The sequence below is a fragment of the Nelumbo nucifera genome, chromosome 4 (genome assembly GCF_055504915.1).
Source record: "Nelumbo nucifera cultivar China Antique chromosome 4, China Antique-T2T, whole genome shotgun sequence".
NCBI lineage: Eukaryota > Viridiplantae > Streptophyta > Magnoliopsida > Proteales > Nelumbonaceae > Nelumbo > Nelumbo nucifera.
The window spans coordinates 81892740-81913876 of NC_142652.1; the positions used below are offsets into that span (position 1 = coordinate 81892740).

General features: G+C 41.8%; 2 protein-coding genes across 19 annotated transcripts in view; one reads left to right on the top strand and one right to left on the bottom strand.

Moving 5' to 3' along the window:
• The first annotated feature begins 555 nt into the window (after positions 1-555).
• Positions 556-2495, top strand: LOC104606176 (phytochrome A-associated F-box protein-like). Its single transcript, XM_010271259.3, has one exon. It carries the CDS (start codon positions 1240-1242, stop codon positions 2221-2223), a length of 984 nt encoding a protein of 327 aa, XP_010269561.2. The 5' UTR covers positions 556-1239; the 3' UTR covers positions 2224-2495.
• A 13529-nt stretch (positions 2496-16024) lies between these two features.
• LOC104606175 (Terpenoid synthases superfamily protein) overlaps positions 16025-21137 on the bottom strand; it is a 57589-nt gene continuing 52476 nt past the window's right edge. For all 18 annotated transcript variants that reach the window (XM_088903138.1, XM_088903133.1, XM_088903137.1 and 15 more), the window contains one exon: positions 16025-17109. In XM_088903138.1, coding sequence (XP_088759264.1) covers positions 16169-17074 — 906 coding nt within the window. In that variant the 5' untranslated portion in view covers positions 17075-17109 and the 3' untranslated portion in view covers positions 16025-16168. The remainder of the gene's footprint in view (positions 17110-21137) is intronic.

Here is a 21137-nt window from a genome sequence, read left to right on the forward strand (position 1 = left end):
TAGAATGGTTATCGAGAGATAATTTCCAGATTTCGAAAAAAGGTTTTCAATTGTTGATTTTATGATGTCCAAACTATTAGATTTATCTTTCAAGTCTCTTCAACTTTTGATACCCCTAGTGAAAATAGATGTTCATTTTGAGAATTAGAACATTTGTACTGCTGAAAGCTCTGCCTCTTTAAAAAGGGGTTCAAGTTTGCTTTGAAAGTGAGGGTGTTCCACATTTTTTAAATGCTGTTTAGTTCAATTTTATTAAATTAAAAGTACTTGCAATATGCGGATTTTCCAATACTTGCCATTTAGAAAGTCTATAAGAACCAATCCAGATCTGTTGATTGGACACCCACCCCCCCTCCAATTAAAAATAAGGGAGAAGTACAGATACACACGATCCAGAATTCTAAAAAATACGGCAATAAGCTTCAACAAATTAATAAAGACCACAGAAAATGCCAACCATGAGCTTCGATAGGTTGAGGGCAGGGATTATATACGAACATGTCATGTCAACCATACACCTCACATCCCAAATCTGAAATTGTATGTCCTGGAGACAGAGAGGTACCTGTGTTATTGGGGGTTCGATTTGGAGATACAGGGTACCGCCGATCTCCTGGAGACACAGATACCTGTTTTCGGCTTCGGAACCATTCAAAAGCAAACAAAAAAAAATTAATAATAAGAAATTAGTTTGCAAACAAAATACGAAGAAGAAGGAGGACACCGCCGGACGCCGGTTGCGCAGGGGTTTGGCCGGTGGTCTGGTCACTGGCTAGGGCTAGGGTTTGGACGAGAGAGCTGACAACATGGGAGGGGAGTTCGAACGACCGTTAACGGTGTTCACACGTTAAGCAGTTGTTGAAGCCGAAGGGGCGACGTGCTTCCCTCTGGTTGGAGGCTAGACGCTAATCCGAAGGGTCCACAGGATACGCGTTTCCCACGAGAACCACAACCACAATCTTCGGAATGGAATAATAAGGATAATAGCATATTAGGTGAACTCTACACCACAAACTGTGGTGAACTCGACAAACCTGCCACCTTCCCCCCCCCGCTTCGTCTCAAACTAAAAAGCACAGGAGAAGAAACTCTACACTCTGTGCTCTCTACAGTCTACACAAAACAAAGCAAAAGAACTCGGATCAAAGAAAAATTAGAGAGAAAAAAAAAAGAAACCATCATCACTGAGGGAAAGAAAAAGAATTCCAGAATTAATGATCAGATCTTTTCTCTTCCTCGATGACTCAAACCACCTTCTGGAGTCTCTCCGACGATGTTATCCTCAACATCTTTTTCAAGCTCCAAGACGACCCTCGAAACTGGGCAAGACTCGCCTGCGTCTGTACCAAATTCACCGCTCTGGTTCGCAACGTCTGTTGTAAGAACAAATGCACTGAAACCATCCCTTCCGTGGTCGCAGACCTCCTCTCTGCCCCGGTCGTCTCGTCTGATCCCCCAGGCGGATGGGCAGCTCTCCATAAGCTGTCCGTCTGCTGCCCGGGGCTCCTCCATGCCGGTGTTCTCTTGGAGAATTCGGACTTCGGTCTCGAGCGAGAGCTGGGCCCCGATGAGAATTATCAAAAAGCTGGTCCGGCCCGCGTTCCTGACGTATCGCCAACTCCTCCTTCGAGCAGCCTTGGTGATCCTTCCGTAGGCGCTTCTCTCCATTCTGATGATTCTTGGTCACTCTTCGATGATCTCTACTTTGATACCATCTATGATGCATCCGAATCAAACGACGGACCTGCGTTCATGGACGAGTCCGATAATGTTCTGGTCAAGGTTGGTTCTGATTTCTTCATCAGCGAGAAGACGGAAAAATACAGTTCAGTTGGGTCTCATTTAGCTACCGGGGTTTGGAATTTGAGTCGAGAGCAAGGGAATAAGCTACTGGCGAGTCGGTTCAGAAAGGATTGTCTCTATATATGTGATTGGCCGGGTTGTGTCCACACTGAAGAGAAACGTAACTACATGCTTTTCAGAGGTATCTTCAAGAATTTCAAGCGGTCTAGGGTTTGGAGGACCATTAACGATGGGAAACGGAGCAGGATTCCATTAGACTGCGCGTTTTGCGCTTGTAAGGAGACGTGGGATCTGCATTCGGCTTTCTGTTTGAGGGGGGTGTTTGGGTACCATGACGACGGCGAGCCGGTTGTTCGAGCATATGTTTGTGAAAATGGCCATGTTTCTGGGGCGTGGACGGATCGACCAATGTTCAGTTGACAGCGGAAAATCTTCTTTTTGTTTGTGGGTAACTGGGTATTGATTACTATTCATTTATCATTTCCTTGAATTGTTATTTTTATATGTTCATGGAGAATAAGGATTTATTAAGAACTTGGAGGGAAAGAAGTTGGGGTATTAATATATATTATGTCTCCCGACCTATTATGACTCTGTCTTTCTTTGCTTTATGATTCTGATGATTGAAGTTATTAAACTGTTTATTTTAAGTGGCTTTGCAGTCAAAGTACGGAGTTTGTGGTTTATCTTGTTAATTGCTTTGGTTATTTTTGATACTTCACATACACAACCATAATATAATTTCATAATTGATTATTTTCTTAATAAATTATTCAATCCATGTGGGTAAACTCGATGTATAAGTCCAGACAAAAAAACTCAAGGATAGGAGAGGAAATGAAAAGAGAAAATGGCACAAGAGTAAGACCCGGACACTCTATCAGATAACCTTGCATATGGAAGTCCAAGCAGAGCAGTCTGTGATGTATGCCATTTTGGTGCATGGGTTTGTGCAGCTATTGTTCCATGATGAAGCTACCTTATTAATTTGGTTGAAACTTCAGGAGGGCAACAGAAGTTACATATATCATATAGTCATGATCCCTGATATAGGTCTAGCTTTAAAGCAACTAGTTTCTTGTGTTTTTTTTTTTTTTTAAACAATACATCCATCCAAATTGGTTAATGGACTGAATACTGCATAAGAATTCCTGGTGCTTACTAGCTTAAATTTCTCTTTCCTTCATTTTCTATTGTCACATGTTTTCAGGATCTATTATGTTTTTTTTTTCTAGGTGGATTTTTTTTGGGTACTTTACTGGCAAAGACTTGACCTTCATTCTTGTGTGTTACTTAATGAATCTTAGTAGTCATGTGTATGAAACATGGATGAAATTATTTTCTAGTCTCTTTTACATGTGAATAGGATCTGAACAAGATCAATTTCAAAACCAAAAAACTACATTTATGTATAATGAAGAACATACCTATCATAATACTTTTCCTAGTTGGATGGCAGCTCTTGTATCTTATGATAATACTGGATCCAGATTTTACTTGGAAAAAAATCTAAGTACAACAGCAGACCCAGAAAGCTATCAACTTTATTCAAATGAATATCATATCCAAAATGAGTAAATCCCTGATTGTAACTTTTTTCTTATTGAATGAAATTTTCTTTTTTATTTATTACCAAAAAAATTATGTGCGAGTAATTTGAGCTTAAAATGGCTGGCACTACCTCTTAATTTAGTCATTTTGGAAATGTAACTTGATGGTTGAATTAAGTTACAGGAAAATGTGTACATCATCTGTAAAACAATGTACGGATTATGGCTTGCAAGTCACATCTTTTAATCAAAAACTCAAGTAGGCATGCCCTTTAACTGATCTTAATAAGCTGTCGTTGAATTCATTTCTCCAGGAATCCCTCTCAAGTGGACTTATGCTGGCTTCAGCTGCATCCCTGCAGCCAGTACTTTGTCTAATTGCATTAACCATCTAAACTGGGTTCACTTCTTGTCAAATCCATGAAACTAAGAGAATAACCAGATTACCAGAAAACACAATCAACTTAAACCCTATAATATAAAGGGAAATCCCATTTTGTTTAAAAATTTTTAGTTTGAATGTTTTATGAATATCATTTACATTATACTTTTGGGCCATCACTTTTTGGTCTGAACATACTTGGAAGTTGGAAAATGAAGATTACAATGCATATGGTTGGCTTAGACTATAACTTTGATGGGCTGGATGATACTATCCATATCTGGTATTAAAATTTTCGTCCTTTTGATATGTTTCTTCACTGATGGTTTTCAGTTGATAAGTACTTGCACTTCTTTGATGCCATTTCAATTTTGTGAGCTTCTATTGCAAGTGGTCAATTCATCCCTCACATTTAGTGGTTGGACAGTGTTGCAATGGTGTTCTTTTGAAATAGCTGAACGACTTGACATTATAAACATAGCATTCTTTTTGGTCGTAACAGTGCAGGCAGGAGAAAGAACTTTGACAGCTTATCTATCAATGAAATTATATTTGCTTACTCTCCTTGGAAAATGTGTTGCTTTAGGAAGTCCTTTGATTTTTCATGCTTTGCATGTTAAAGATAATTGAGCCTTTTCTGTTGTTGCTTTTTCCCCCCTCTCAGAATCAGAGAGTTTCATCTGGAACACATTATCTTCCAACGAATGAGTCAAAGTTAGGGGTACCTGATAAAGAAAATAGAAACATTACTAATGTAAAATAAGCAGCTACATGATTATCTCTATGAAAGATATCCAACAATTGGATGTCACAAAATGTTAAACATATTTAGGAAAGAGAAAAGTTAATTGGTGGACTAAGGATTGATGCAAGGAAGAGAGCTCCAAATTGGCAAAGAGATTAGCCAAGACAAAAGCCAATTAAAAGTTTGGATCGTCAACATTTTGAAGTGATAGGAGATAGGGGGCAGTTATTGGCTCAAATAGAGGATTTGGATAGGATCAGGCTACAAGAAGGAAGAAATTTGTCCGAGGAAGAATTATCCAGGAGGAATAGAAACACATTTAGAAGAATTCTCTAGGCAAGAGGAAATAGGTTGGAGGAAAAATCCAGAAGCAAGTTAAAAGAGGTAGATGACATCACTAATTTTCCATGCTTTGACAAATGGAAGGAGGAGAAAAAAAAGGATTATTTTAAGGTTGATCTATAAGGGAACGGGGTGAGGTATGTGGATGGGATTGAAGAACTAGTTATTTCCTATTTCTGCTCCCTATTAGCTCCACCTAGAACTTGAAAACCAAAGATTGAAAGGTTACATTGAGAAGAATACCTCAAGCTTGTGCTATGCTTCTAGAGAGACTTGTTGAGGAAGTGGGGAAAAATCTATTTCTGGGAAGAGCAGAACAAAGCTCAGGGATGGATGATTTTTTAGGAATTGCTGCGAGCCAATGGATGCTATATAATGAAGGCTTTTTCAAGCATTTCATGAAATGGTTATATAATATATAATAATAAATAAAGTAATGAATGTGGTGTTCCTTTCTTTGATACCTAAGAAATCAGAGCTGATGCCAGTGTGCCACCAAATGATTTTAGGCCAGTCAACCTGATAAGTAACCTCCCCTGTCTTCTCACCTTAGAGAAGTTTTGAATTTGGTGCTGTTATTGCCTCAAGGAACATTTGTTAAAAGGTAAACAAATCTGGAACCAAATCTTGCTAACAAATGAAGTGGTGGATGTTGTTTTGAAGGCAGGGAAGAAGGGTTTTGTTTGCAAATTGGATTTGGACAAAAAACCTATGATCATGTTGATTGGAGCCTCCTTGATTGGGTTTTAGATCTAACGAAGTTTGGTTGGAAATGGAGAAAGTGGATGAAGGGCTTTGTCATATCAGCCCACTTCACAATACTCATAATTGGATCCCCAGAAGTAGGGGTGTCAATGGACCGGTTTTGGGTTGGACTCCGTCCAAATCAAAATCCATTTGGATGGATTGGACGGACCAATAAGACATATTGAATTTGAATGGACTGGACGGACCAATATAACATATTGGATTGGACCTGATCCGTCCATAACGAATTTATATTGGATTGAGCCAATATCTAGTCCATTGATAGAAAATAAGAACATAGGTGTCAATGGACCAGGTTTGAGTTAAAACCAGTCTAAATTAACAGGAATTTGAACAGATTAGACAGTCTTTGGACCGGTCCAAAATGGTCCAAAATATTCATTGGACTGGATTGGACCAAGTCCATTTTTAATGGACTCTCATTGGACTGGACTGGATTGGACCAAATCCAGTCCAATTGACACCCCTACCCAGAAGGTTCTTCAGGCTGACAGGTGGAATTAGACAGGGTGATATGCTGTTTTGCTGGGATCAACATAGAACAAGGACAAATATGGATTGTGCAGACATCCTATATTGTGAGGTGGCAACTTGGCCCAACAAGCACCTGGACATGCCTTTAAAAAGGTAACCCTACAGACAATTCTTTTTTTGGATTATGTGGTAGAGAGATTTTCCAGGAGGTTGGTAGCTTGGAAATAATGTACAAATCATTGGTAGCAGTATAACACTGGTCAAAACTACTTTTGTTAATCTCCTATTTCTTATTGGTTTTCTTGGATCCAGTGAGTGTGATCGACAAAATTGAAAAAATAAATAAACTTTCTTTGGAGTTTAGGTGAATCCAAAAGGTATCACCTCTTGAAATGGAGTGAGGTGTGTAAAAAGAAAGCAGATGATTGCTAGAAATGGGAAGATCAAGGATAAGAACAGAATATGTTAGGCAAAAGGCCTTTGAGGTTCCCTCTTGAACCCAACTCCTAATGGCACTCTGAAATCAGAAGCAAATATGGCCTTCATATAATGTATGGAATTCTGTTTCTGCAAGAAGAGTCGCTCTGAGATGCCTTTGTATAGCAATTTAAGCTATCTACTCAATTTTCTTGAGCCATGTCAAGTATGACCTTATTTTTGGACAAGACAAATTTTGGGAGGATATTTGGTTGGGAAGTACAACACTTGGTCTTGCTTCCTGAGGCTGTTTTTTATTTATTGTCACAAAAACGAAAGCGATTTCGAAATTCCAATTTATTTTTCTAGTGGGATATCTTGGGAAGTACAGCACTTTTCTCACTTGTGCTTTGTTGTAAAGGTTTGAAATCACTTTTTTTTTTCTCTCTCTAATGTAGATCATCTAGTAATTTTCCAAATGAAGTGATGAATTTATTTTACTCTTCAATGAATGCAACTTATACGAATGAAGATTAAATAATGTGGTGTTGTACAAGGGCAGCTCTGTGGGGAAAGAAATGCTAGAACCCTTGAAAATAAGGGCAATGAGTGGAAGACTTGATGGACTTCATTAAAGTAAGGGCAACTGAGTGGGCATTGACGAGGGAAAAATTCAAAGGAGTGCCAATTGATTCAGTTTTGAGAGGGTCGTTCATTATAGTTGGTTATGCTCAAAAGGTTCATTGGGTGTTCCTTGAATGAGGAACATCAAACTAAATTTTGATGGATGTTGCTATTGCAACCGGGTCTGTCAGGAGTAGGGTGTGTGATAAGGAATGAAACAGGAACCACTTTGCTAGATTTTTCAGGCTCTGTTGGAGAAGGAAACTCATTGAGGGCTGAATTGTTTACGCTTGTGCAAGGCTTAAGAATGGCCTATTCATCCAATTACTAAACTTAAGTGTGGGAGAATGTTAAGCGGTGATTTCCTGATCAACTTATACAGCTTCAGACCCTTGGCCTTGGATCTTTTGGACATGTAACCAGAAAAGCAGGGGCTTTAGCAACCAATATGAACTACTCATTCAATTCAACTCCTAGATCAGCCAACTGTCTAGTTGACACTCTAGCAAGGGCAGGGGTACAAATGGTAGACTTGATTTGGTCCAAGTTCAGATTATTTGAATCTTTAACCCAACTTAAATTTATATCAATATGAAAAAGCTTTCTTGCATTTGCCTCTTTTCAGACTTATTTTTGTTCAAGATGAAATTAGATGTGGTGCGAACACAAGTGCGCAAATCTGACAATGTGATCAATTACGAGTGAATATACCTAGTGTTCCATAGGGCCGCCAGTGAACATGCCAGTGTTCATATAGCCATCTTCACACATTTGTATTCACAGAGCGTACGTGGCTGCTGGTTGGGTCATGTGATTGTGGGCCATGGTACTCCTGATATGCAACATGGGAATAGTTATTTGGGTTTAAGTCAAGATCTTATAATAGAAAGTTAGTTCTATACTTGCATCAGGCAAAAGGATAAGGATGTATCTCAGGTTGATTTCTCTCCCTCCCTCTCTCTTCCCCTATGCGTAGGAGCCTCGTGCACTGGGTTACATACCTGCATCAGGAGTGATATATTAAGATCAACCATGGTTTTGAAAACTGGACCGGACCGGATGGTTGGATTGGTTGACTCGAGAACCAGTTAGGCAATTGGTTCTGTTTTACCCTAAAACCGTTCTTGGCTCAAAAACCGTTGATTTGGTCAGTGACCTGCTGACCTAGGCAGTCAAACCATCAACCTGAACAATTGTTTTTGATCATTTTTTATTTTAATTATTTACTAGCGGAGGGGTCCCTGCATTGTAGGGGCTCGCTCATAAATTATCAGGATCAAGCTCGAGCTCAAGCTCGATTTGAATTAGAGACTTGAGCTCGAGCATAGCTCAAGTCAAAAGCTCGGAAGTTCGAGCCGAGGTGACACCTTATGTACACACTCGATTAGGCTCGTGAGACTTTTGATTGCAAGTCTCCCTAGCAACCGAGGTGCCAAGCCGGGGTCTCTCTAGCAGTCGAGGCGCTGAGCCGGGGTCTCCCTCAATTGCTGAGGTGACAAGCCGAGAACTCCCTTAGTTGTTGAAGTGTCAAGCTAGGGTTTCCCTAGTAGGAGAGATGTCGAGGTATCGTCGAGCTCGAGCTCGGCTAACTTTGATTGCAGGTCCCCTAGTAGCCGAGATGCCAAGCCAAGGTCTCCCTCAGTTGGAGAGAGTGAGTGTCATTCTTGTAATTTCTAAGGAAAAAAAATCAAGAGAGAGACACACGGTTGGAAGGAGAGAGAATGACATTTTTGTAATTTGTAAGGAGAGAGAGAGAGAGAGAGAGAGAGAGAGAGATGGTAGGAGGGAGAGTGGCATTCTTATAGGGGTGATCATTTCAGCCCGGCCTGAAAATTACGAGCCTGGGCTTGGGTTTTGTGTTCAGGCCTAGGCCCACATCAGGCCCACAAATTTTAGGGTCGGGCTTAGGGTTAATACTTCAAGCCCGACCCAGATATATTTAAACCCCAAGCTCGACCCACATATATTTAAACTTACACATTTTGTGTATAATGTATACATATGTATACATGTTATTTTACATTAGATTATATATTTTATATATAAATATTATAACATGATATGTATAATTTATATTATATGTAATATTTTATATTATATAATGTATAAAATAAGTTTATATGCATGTTATGTCATTTAATATAAAAATATTATAGATATGTAATGTTTTATAGATGAAAGACATTGGCCAAAAATCAGGCTCGGCCCGACTCGAGCCCGTGTAGACTTGGGCTAGGGCTTATGTTTCAGGCCCAAAACCCCGGGCTGGGCCGGGCCCGGGCCTAAGCTATAGCCCTTATCATAAGTGCAATGCCCGACCTGGCCCATGATCACCCCTACATTCTTATAATTTGTAACGAAAAAGAGAGAGAGAGTTGGTAGGAGAGAGAATGACATTCTTGTAATTTGTAAGGAGAGAGAGAGAGAGAGAGAGTAGGGGTGGCAATTTTCCCCATCCTCGATGGGTACCCGGGCTCCCTGACCCGATGAGGTTAGGTATGGGGGGTACTTTGGCAGGGTTGGGGCCGGGGATGGGGCAATCCTTGAATCCCCGATCGGGTTCGGGGACGGGGGTGGGGAATGCAATCCCCGCCCCGCCCCGATCCCGATTAATATATATATATAATATAATATAATATAATATAACATTATATATATATATATATAATATCATTCATTTTTAAAATATTAATTATTAAAACTTAAAAAACAGTAAAAGTGTAAAACACTAAACTAAAACCCTCGACAGAGAGAAGAGAGAAATTGAGACTTCTCAACTCTGTCTCTAGAACAGCTAAACCAGTGAACCCTAGCTTCATACGTGCCTTTGTCTTGCTTCGTCTTCGACTCTTCGTCGCCGAATCGCCAACCACCGTCGCTGTTGCCCACCGTCGCCGTCAGAAGACTTAGAACCCTAGCTTTGTGCCTTCTCGAGTGATAGAGAAGAGATACTGAAAGAAGAGTTTCAGTCGTTAGTCCTTCTAACCTTCGTTTATCGTCGCTGACCGCCGTCGCCCGTTGGACTCTCTCTCTCTCGTCGCCGACCTCAACTCTCCCAATGGTCCTCTCTCTTTCTTTCTCTCTCTCAGTCTCAACCTCTCAGTCCGTCGGGGATTTGGGTCTTTGACGGGAAATTCATCCCTGCCAGGGTCGGGGATGGAGGGGGGATTCCTTTCCCCGTCGGGGATCGGGGACGGGGACGGGGACGGGGACAGAGGGTGATTTGGGGGTCGGGGTCGGGGATGGGGAATGTAATCCCTGCCCCGTTGCCATTTCTAAGAGAGAGAGAGAGAATTGGTAGGAGAGAGTGGCATTCGTAGGAGAGAGAGTGTGGCATTCTTGTAATTTGTAAGGAAAAAGAGAGAGAAAGAGAGAGTTGGTAGGAGAGAGAGTGACATTCTTGTAATTTATAAGGAAAAGAAACAAAAATTACTATAAGATTCCATTTCTTGCATCTTGAGGCTTTCTTTCGTACGCATTCCAACTTAATATATTTTTATTGATTTACTTTTTAAATCAAAATGGGTCATCCGTTTGAATTGGATGGAGTTTTGTGTCCAATCTAGTTTTTAAAACCTTGGATCAACCATAGTAGATATCTGACTATAAGCACATGAGCATCTGATCATGACACGGTAAAGCAAACCAATGTTTTCACTAATTGACAAACATACGACACAATATTGAAGATAGTGATTTATAGGGAAAGTTCCTGATTAATACTCAAACTTTCAAAACATGCCAATTCAAGATAGTGATTTATAGGGAAAGTTCCTGATTAATACTCAAACTTTCAAAACATGCCAATTCAGTACTTATCATTAATCAACCATTAAGTGGCATGTGAAAAGACACAAATACCCTTCGGATGTCATCGAATTTTCTTTATCAATCGTCTATTCAAATTAGAACCAACTGTTAATTTTTTCGTCCTTTTTAATTTTCTTTATCAACTTCCTGGTACTTGATTCGAACTTCATCTGTGAATTCATCATGTAGCAGGACCTCTATCTTCCTCGATTTGAGGCAAACAACACCGATGAATTCATGTCGATGCAGGGATTGGTGATGCATTTTAATGCTGATTTCAGATCTCCACTATGTGAGGCTTCCACGAGATGTTGAGACACCTCTGTTTAACAATCAATCGGAAAAACCTGTTTTCCCACAAGAAAATTTCTGCCGGAGTGACCGAAGACCATTTTATGGGATGGACCGGCAGGTATTCCAACTGTTTTGTCTGGAACTTGAGGCACCAGAAGTCATGAGAGACTAAATCATGTTTCCATCCATGTTATAACTTAGGAGCCCATTTAGAAGTGCAGGCTGAAGTTTCAACTTAATTGCTTTAAAGAGGCTGAAGCAGACGATTATTCAAATGACTCGGAGAGCCAAGAAGCCGTTGTTCTTCAGCCTTTCCAAACGGGCACTTAAAGTCACAAAACACTTCCACCATTACCACTATTATGGTATATTATGTCACCATCACCATCATCATCATATAACTAAATGCTTATTAAAATATGAAAAAAAGAAAAAAACTCTAAAAGTCGTGTATGAGTGAGTGATTTTGAAGATATGTGATGAGGAGGGTGATCAATCAGAGGAGGGTTCCCACTGAGGTCTCATTCACATTGTTTTTGGCCTTTTCTTTTGAAGAGGAGGGTGACCGATTAGAGGAGATTTCGGTTGATGTGTTGTCGTATTGTTCTGCAAAGAGGTAGAGTTAGAGTGCCTGGGTTTCTTTACCCGGCATGGGCACTCCGATGCTTAAGTCAGCGAAATGGAGATTTTTTAGAGAGTTAAAAGTGAGAGAGCTAGAGAGTTGTGAGAACTAAATTGTGCATACCTTCTCTCAGGAGAATAGTGCCTTTATATAGGTGTGAGAGATTAGAGACCTCCTGTAATGGGTCCTAGATTCCCGAAGAGCAGTTTCTGCTAAGTTGGGATAGAATATCTCTGTCGGTTACATTATTTGCGCAGAGAGCTGATGTCCATCCAATCGACTCTGATGCGGGTGATGCAGGTATGTTGGCCTAACGGTCGAGCGTTATTACTCTGGAGAACTTGGTCTTGATAATAGATCTATGTAATAGGTCAGCGAGCATGTCTTGTATGTCATCACTTATACCCTACTTAGCTTGGCTGATCTTCAAAGGAGGTTGCTCCTTAAGCGGAGGTCCTTTAGGTCGGCTAGGCCGAGGTACTTTAGGTCGGCCATAGGCGAGATGCCATGTGTTACGTTGTTTTAGAGGTAGGCCGCCAGGTCGACGGAGGTTGGTCGCCATGTCTCCAGTAGGTGTCTGGAGGTAGGTCGCCAGGTCTTCGGAGGTAGGTCGCCAGGTCTTCGGAGATAGGTCGCCAAGTCAGTGGAGGTTGGTCGCTAGGTCTCTAGTAGGTCTCCGGAGGTAGGTCGCTAGGTCGACAAAGGTAGGTTGCCAGGTTGGTGGAGGTAGGTCGCTAGGTCGGTGGAGGTAGGTTGCTAGGTTGGTGGAGGTAGGTCGCTAGGTCGGTGGAGGTAGGTTGCCAGGTCTCTAGTAGGTCTTTGGAGGTAGGTCACTAGCTGGGACTCCATCATTTTGGCTAAGGAAAGTCATCTTCTAAGTGGTGTCGGGGTGTCATCCAGCTGTTCTGAGATGCCACGTGTCATGATGTTAGTGGAGGGCCAAATATGCCCTAATCAATTGCCCCCACTCCTGAGCTGAGGTTAGCTCGACGAAGGGAGTAGCTTGTTGTAGGTCCTTTGGCTCGGAATGACTAGTTTGATGAGCTCATAAGCATCGGTCTAGGTCGCTAAAGTGGTTATAATTTCAGCTATCAAAATGATGTCGAGCTAGATAGATGGGGCCCAACCTACATAGGTCGGCCTACCTATTGCCAACACATTTTGAGGTCGGCTTAGGGGGCCTTGATGCTGAAAGCGGTTTGGCTTCCCCTTAGAGTGCAATTTGAACAGGTCGCCAAGCGGATGGTATGCATTTGTGGGTCAATGCCGCACATGTACTGAACTTGCTCCTAGAACTACTGGCCGCTTGCTCCTACTAGAGCCATGGGCAGCTCACCTGGAGGGTGTCGCTTTACTGTCTACAGGTCGCCTACTCTCGCAGGAACCATGAAAGGTTCGACCTGTGAGGCTAGCTCCACATTCAGTTAGCTACCCACTCTCATGGGAGCCATGGAGAGCTTGATCAATAGTGAGGCTTTGCAGTTGGCCTGGGAGATAATCTGGGCTAAACCGCTGAAGCTCGCCCGAGTTGGTCGTTTAGTTTCTGCCCCCCTTGTGATACGTGCGTCACTGTTGGCATTTGAATAGTAGGTCAGTGCCACGACTACATTGCGTCAGTCCTCAGAGACGTTGGTCGTCTACTCCTATGATAAGCCACAAGGAGCTCAACCTGCGGGGGCAGCTCTGCTAATTGCAGGTTGTCAACTCGCACAAGAACCTTAAAAGGCTTGACTTGCAAGGGTAACTGCAGTCCATTGGCCGCTGACTCCTGCAAGAGCCGCGAAGGGCTCGACTTGTAGGGGCGACCTCACGAATAGAGCTGACGAGGTTCGTCCGGGCTGATTACGTGTGTTGCAAGTTGGCTCGTTCAAGTTACCAAAGTGAGTCTCAGTCAGGTCGCCAAAATTTTAACAGGTCAGTTTGCTCTCAACACCTCGGCCTACAGACACCTTGTCACCTTGGCAGGGCTGACCTACGAGGGCCGCTCCACAATCTGCTGGCCATCAACTCCCACATAGAGCATGAAGGGCTCGACCTGTAGGGCGGCGTCACAGTTTATTGGCTATCAACTTCCACGGGAACCATGGAGGGCTTGACTTGTGGGGGTGGCCTAACAGTCTGTTGGCTGTCAACTCTCATAGAGAGCATGTAGGGCTCAACCTATGGAGTCAGGGAGATTATGTCTGGGCAAGACCGCGAGAACTTGTCTAGGCTAATCATTCTAATTCTGCCCCCTTGTGGGTTTTCTTCGATTCAGGCGTTATTGCTTGAGGATGCCATTACTTGAGGCTCAGAGAACGGGTGATAACTTAGCTTTTGTGTAGCGGTTCCCACAGATGGTGCCAATTGATGTTGTGTGATCTGGCGACTCTCACATGTCTGATGACTCGGATGCCGAATTGGATACTTGCCTTGTTGGTGGCCGAGTTGAGTTGGCCTAAGCTAAGGCTGGTCGAGCTGTGCTGTTCTACAAGAGAGAAAGAGAGAGTTAGAGAGCTGCAAGAACTAAATTGCGCATACCTTCTCTCAGAAGAATGGTGCCTTTATATAGGTGTGAGGGATTAAAAACCTCTTGTAATGGGTCCTAGATTCCCGAAGAGTCATTTCCTCTAAGTTGGGAGAGAATATCTCCGTCGGTTATGTATGGTTATGTAATCTGCACAGAGAGCTGAGGTCCGTCTGATCGAATCTGATGCGGGTGATGCAGGTAGGTTGGCCTAACGGTTGAGCATTATTACTTTGGAGAACTTGGCCTTGATAACGGATCTATGTAATAGGTTGACGAGCATGCTTTGTAGGTTGTCACTTATACCTTAGTTCGGTCAATCTCCAAAGGAGGTCGCTCCTTAAGCGGAGGTCCTTTAGGTCGGCCAGGCCGAGGTACTTTAGGTCGGTCATAGGTGAGGTGCTACTAGCCGACCTACTAGGGTGATCTGCTTACTCAATGCTGAGGTGTCACTTGGATGCCATGTGTTACGCTGTTATTCGGAGGTAGGTCGCCAGGTCTCTAGTAGGTCTCCGGAGGTAGGTTGCCAAGTCGGTGGAGGTTGGTCGCCAGGTCTCTAGTAGGTGTCTAGAGGTAGGTCGCTAGGTTGGCGAAGGTTGATCGCCAGGCCTCCAGTAGGTCTTCGGAGGTAGGTTGCTAGGTTGGCGGAGGTTGGTCGCCAGGTCAACGGAGGTAGGTCGCCATGTCTCTAGTAGATCTTCAAAGGTAGGTTTCTAGTTGGGGCTCCATCATTTTTGCTAAGGCATACGTGGTGCGGGGTGTCATCCAACTGTTCTGAGATGTCACGTGTCATGATGCCAGTGGTGGGCCAAATCTGCCCTCATCAATATGTAACACATTAACTGGGGGTTAAGACTTCAGAATGGGATGACAGAATAGCAATTGGACTTGATTTCAGAATGGGATGACAGGGGGGACCCCCTCTCTAGCTAATGAGTGCGTGAGATGGGTTGAAGAGAAGTTTCAAATGAGATTGGTTACCTTGCTTGAGTTTAAAAACTGACCTAGAGGCCAAGCAATTTTTGCCTTCGGGTCACGGGTCACTGGTTCGACCGACTGGGTTGAACAATTTAGACCTTGCCATGTTAGCACACACACACACACGTGTGTGTTTATATATATGTTTGTATGTATGTGTGTATAAATATGTTTTAGCAATAAATAATGTATAAATATGTTTTAGATATGTCATATGTATATTTAATTTATGTTTTTTATTCAACTTTTTAATTTTTTTATTTATAAAAAATATTAAAAATTTCAATTGGATGCTAAAAAAGGGTTTTTTTTTTTTCACGAAAATAGCGGGGCAAGACGCCTACGTCACCTTGGGACGCATAGATCTTAAAAAGTTACCCAAAATAAATAAAAATCACCCCAATCTCTTAACAACAAGTGCCAATAGCAAGTACCGGATTGGCACGCTTTAAAAGTTCGAATACTGAATTGTCGCGTTTTAAACTACGAGGACCAAAGTGACACTAGACCCAAAGTGGCACGCTTTGAAAATTTCACTGATTTATAATGTCAAGAAAAAACCTGGATTACAAAGCTCTTGTTATTGCAAGAGTGGCACTTGATTTGAGTCTTACATAGCATTTTACCTTATTTATAGCCCAAATGAAATGGTTTCAAGAAGAAAATAAGCTCGTTTCGAAAAGAAAAATGGAGAAAGAAAAACTACTGATTCCCCAATTCTGACATTTTATTAACAACCAAGAATGGAATCATTTTGGGTTCACTATTTTGCTAGTACAAAATCTATCATAATGTGATGACTCAGAGGTCCTTCAGAGGTCCAGAAGGAAAAAAAAAAAAACAGATATAGAAATCAATATTTCCTTCTCCATGCATGCCACTTCAGCTTCAATTGAAACCAGAATGGAGAAATACCCAATACTCCACGTCCCAACCTTGGGTCAAACACATCAAACTCTGACCTGCGTAAAGAGTCCAAGAAAATCTGTGCAGGCACGGCTGGCAGAAGAACTGGAAGAGCCTTTTTAGGTACTGTTTGAGCCAATTCACGAGCCTTTTGCAGGTGGACATTGGCTATTGATGCCATCTCAAAGACTGCATCTGAGAGCTTCTCACGAGAGTCCATCCGGATTTCTGACCGACTTCCATGCTTAACCAACAACCCATGGTTGGTTGCTACATCGGCTGGTATATAACAAATCGGGCGGTTACGACTAGCATGGTAAGGTAACGACCTTAGCAGCAACAAAAGGCCACTTGCCTTCCCAATATGTGAAGCAGCATGATCTGCTGCAGTAGAATTGATCCCACCAGCTTGAAGTGTCGTATAGAGAATGGTAGACACTGTGTCCTCAGCGTATCGCTCTAGTTCCTCGATTGTGTCTGGAATCTCTTCCCTCCTTGCATCATTGATCCGAGCTTCAACAGATCTTTTCAGCCAACCCTTAGTTATTTTGTGCTCAGAAATCACACAAGAGAGGGCCTGAGCAGTTGGATGCTCTATTACTTTGTCGGCAAAGATCTTGTCTATGGCTTCTTGCCACCAGAGGAGACGCATGAGGCCAACCCTAGGATCAGAAGCAACATCCATGGCTTTGGCTGTTTCAACATTGAAAGCACGGAGAGCAAATGCAGCCTTTCGCATGTCAGGGGGAAGATGGAGGAGGCAGAAATAGTGGTGATAATCATAGCTTCGAACTTGCTGTACACAATAGGAAAAGGCTGCTCCAAGGCCACTGGATGTGGAAGCAGCCTTCATCAAATCCTTATCGGGCTCCTGTCCACAATATCAACCTGAAGGAAACAATTAGAACAATGCACTTTATTGAGATTGAACTAAATGCTATTTAAATGAAACTATCAATTTATAAATTGATACACTCCACCCCTTCTCTTATATTCAAACTTAAGAAAACAACATTTTGATAGTAAAAGGAAAACTTGTTAAAAGGAGTCACCAAACATTTAACCCTTAGGCTATGTTTGGTTTGAAGGAAAAAGTAGGGAAACCTCTACAAACTTTGTATAGATTTCCCTGCCTTTCCCTTTCTTTCCCTACTTTTTCCTTCAAACCAAACACAACCTTAAGGAAAACTTGTTAAAAGAAGTCGCCAAACAAAAGGAAAACAACAATAACAACTCCCCACTTCTTAAGAAACGCAGAAAATATAGACAACATCCCCCCAACATTTAACCCTTACAATGCCAATTAGAGCTGTCAATGGGTCAGGTCTGGTTCGGGAAAGGGTGTACCAGTCTCGTTCCAATTATTAATTTGGACAATAAGGATCAATAACTGAACCAATTATTAATTGGGACAATAGGGTCTGACCTGATTAGACCAGATTATACTTGGCACTTATAATTACCAATGATAATAACAATTTAGAACTTCATTTCGATAATATAACCCTGATAAAACCCACAATCTGCATCTAATAGATGAAAACTGCACAAATACAGTCCCATGTACGTTTTCTCTGATTTAAATTCCTAGTTGACCATCCAAATTCTTTTGTGGCTGCTTCTATCCAAACCTACGAGGCTATGACCAATGAACCCTGCTATTTTTTTAATTCTTTATAGAAAGAATAAACAAAATTAGTACTTACAAGAATGAAGCAAGGAGAAGAAAAACAGTCATTGAGAATAGAGGACTGTTTAGAACAGATGCAGAAATCAAAAGAAAACAGCAGAAATCCTTCTTCTAAGGAAGAGAAGATGAAGAAGAAGATGGCGGCAATAAGGGTTCAGAGGAAGAGAGATTCGAACCTTAATCTCTCCTCTTACCCCCTAACACTATTTTATTAAGTTAAACTTTAATAATTTACAAAGAGGCCCTTAGTTGGGCAAGAAATTAAAAGAACATAACATAGAAAGAATAGGCCCAGAATAAGGCCCATTACAGTAAAGAACATAAAGAATAAGAAAGGATAAACAGCCTATGGGCCATTCGGCCCATCTTCTCTACACTCCCCTTCAAGTTGAGCATAGATGTCAATCATGCCAAGCTTGCCAGTATCATGCTGAAGTTTCGCCTTGGGAATGCCCTTGGTAAGAAAATCTGCTAACTGTCCTTCAGAGGTGATGAAAGGAAGACATACTTCACCCGAAACCACTCTTTCTCGAATGAAGTGTCTATCAACTTCAATATGCTTAGTTCTGTCGTGTTGTACTGGGTTGTGAGCGATGTTGATGGCGGCCTGATTATCACAGTATAACATCATTGGCTTGTCATGCTCAATCCTCAGTTCCTCCATCAATGATTTTAACCATAATAGTTCAGAAACTCCATGTGCCATGGTTCTGCATTCTGCTTCTGCTGAAGATTGAGCAACAACAGATGTTTCTTGCTTCTCCAAGAAACAATATTACCAACCACCAAGCTGCAGTACCCAGAAGTAGATCTTCTGTCATCAATGTTTCCAGCCCAGTCAACATCAGTATAGGCTTCAAGTTTCATATGGCCATGCTTGGCAAACAGGATTCCCTTTCCTGGGGAGCCCTTCAAATAACACAGGATTCGCTCTGCTGGTGCCATATGAGTATCCTGGGGAACATGCATGAATTGGCTGATGCAACTGACAACATATGCAATGTTTGGCCGAGTCATGCATAGATATAGAAGTTTTCCAAGAAGTCTCTCGAAGATTCCTTTGTCTTCTAACAATGCTCCATCTGAAGCAGAGAGTTTATGACTCGTATCAATAGGAGTAGCAACTGGTTTAGCACCCATCTTCCCTATTTCAGAGAGCAAAGCAAGAACATACTTCTCATGGGAGATAAGAATCCCATCCTTGGATCTAGCAACTTCTATGCCAAGGAAGTATCTCAATTCCCCCAGATCTTTGATCTCAAACTTTGTATGGAGGAAAGATTTGAGATCATTAATTCCTGAAACATCATTACCAGTCACAACAATATCATCAACATACACAATCAGGTAAACTACCAGGAGCCCTCTCCTCTTCACAAAGAGAGTATGATCAGACTGTGTCTGTACATAGCCAAAGTTAACAAGGGCAGCCCTAAACCTCTCAAACCATGCTCTAGGGGATTGTTTTAGTCCATAAAGAGATCTCTTCAGCTTGCATACCTTTCATTTCATATCTGTTTCATACATCCCTGGAGGAAGAGACATATAAACCTCCTCATGTAATTCTATTCAGAAATGCATTCTTTACATTCAATTGATAAAGTGGCTAGTCAGAGTGAGCAGCCAAAGATAGAAGAACTCTCACAGAGGCCATCTTGGCAACAGGTGCAAAGGTCTCCAAATAATCAATCCCATATGTCTGTGTATAACCTTTTGCAACCAGCCTAGCCTTGTACCTCTCAATGGTGCCATCAGCATGATATTTGATAGTAAAGACCCACTTACAGCCAACTAGATCCTTCCCTTCAGGCAAATCAACCACTTCCCAAGTGTCATTCTTGTGCAGGGCATCAATTTCGGATCTCATAGCATCCCTCCATTTTGGAATATTAAGAACTTCTGACACAGACCTAGGAATAGGGTTAGAAGCAACAGAAGAAAGGTAGGCAAAATATGAAGGAGAAAGCAAACTATAAGAAAGGTGTTTGGAAATGCAATGTGCAGTACACTTCCTTTTCCCTTTCCTAATAGCAATGGGAATATCAAGGTCAGGGAAGGATGGCTCCAAAGGGGTTGAAACAGTACTTGTTGTCTCATCTGTAACTGGAAGTGCATGAGGTTCATGTGTTGTAAGGGAAACAACCTGCTCACTTCTGGATCTTTGCCTTTGATACATCCTGGGATTAAAAAGAGGACGAGGAGGTAAAGGGGGAGGAACACTGGGACAGGGAGAATGGAATGATTGATCCTCCCTTGATTCATTTGAAGAAGAAAGAGACTCAGTAAAAGACTCAACTGGGACAGGAAGAGGAACAAGTGCAGCCAAAGACACAAAGAGGAATAGAAAAAAGCTCCTTGTCCGGATGAAGGAGATTGAAAGGAGACTTAAAACCCAAAACCCTGGATGGCATACGGTTTATAAGGTAGGTAGCAGTGAGAACAACATCACCCCAAAACTTTGTAGGAACATGTGAGGCAAACAAGATACTTCTTGCAACTTCAACAATATGTCTATTTTTTCTTTCAACAACTCCATTCTGTTCTGGGGTCCTAACACAAGAGCTTTGATGAATAACCCCCAAGTCAGAGAGATAGCAGGACAAGTTCTTCTCAAAACATTCTTTTGCATTGTCAGATCTGAAAATTTTAATCTTGGTATTAAACTGGGTTAGGACAAATTCATGGAGTTGCCTCACAAGTCTGGGAACTTCATCACGGGATTTCATCAGGAATATCCAAGTAAACCGAGAAAGTCATCAATGAACAAGATAAAATATTTGTAGCCACCCATAGAGGGTAAGTGGTATGGCCCCCACACATCAGAGTGCACAATATTAAAAGGAGAAGAAGATCTTTTATTACTCAAGGGATAACTGTTTCTACAATGCTTTGACAACTCACAAGACTCACAATGAAGACTGGACAAACTAATTCCCTTAAACAGTTCAAGGAATAAATGACTCAATGCAGAAAAAGAAAGATGACCCAAACAAAAATGACATAACATAACTCGACTAATAGACTCTGTAGATATAGACCCCAAAGCAGCTTTTCCAGGTTGTTCAGGGCACTGTCCTAGAGTATCAAGTAGGTATATTCCATTCGCCTCATGGCCACTCCCAATCACCTTCCGAGACTCCAGGTCCTAAAAAACACAGTAGGAAGGGAAGAAGGTTACACAATAGTTTAATAACTTAGTTAGACTACTTACAGATAACAAGTTTGT

Coding starts and splice junctions, on each gene's coding strand:
- LOC104606176 (XM_010271259.3), top strand. CDS start 1,240: ATGACTCAAACCACCTTCTGGAGTCTCTCCGACGATGTTATCCTCAAC.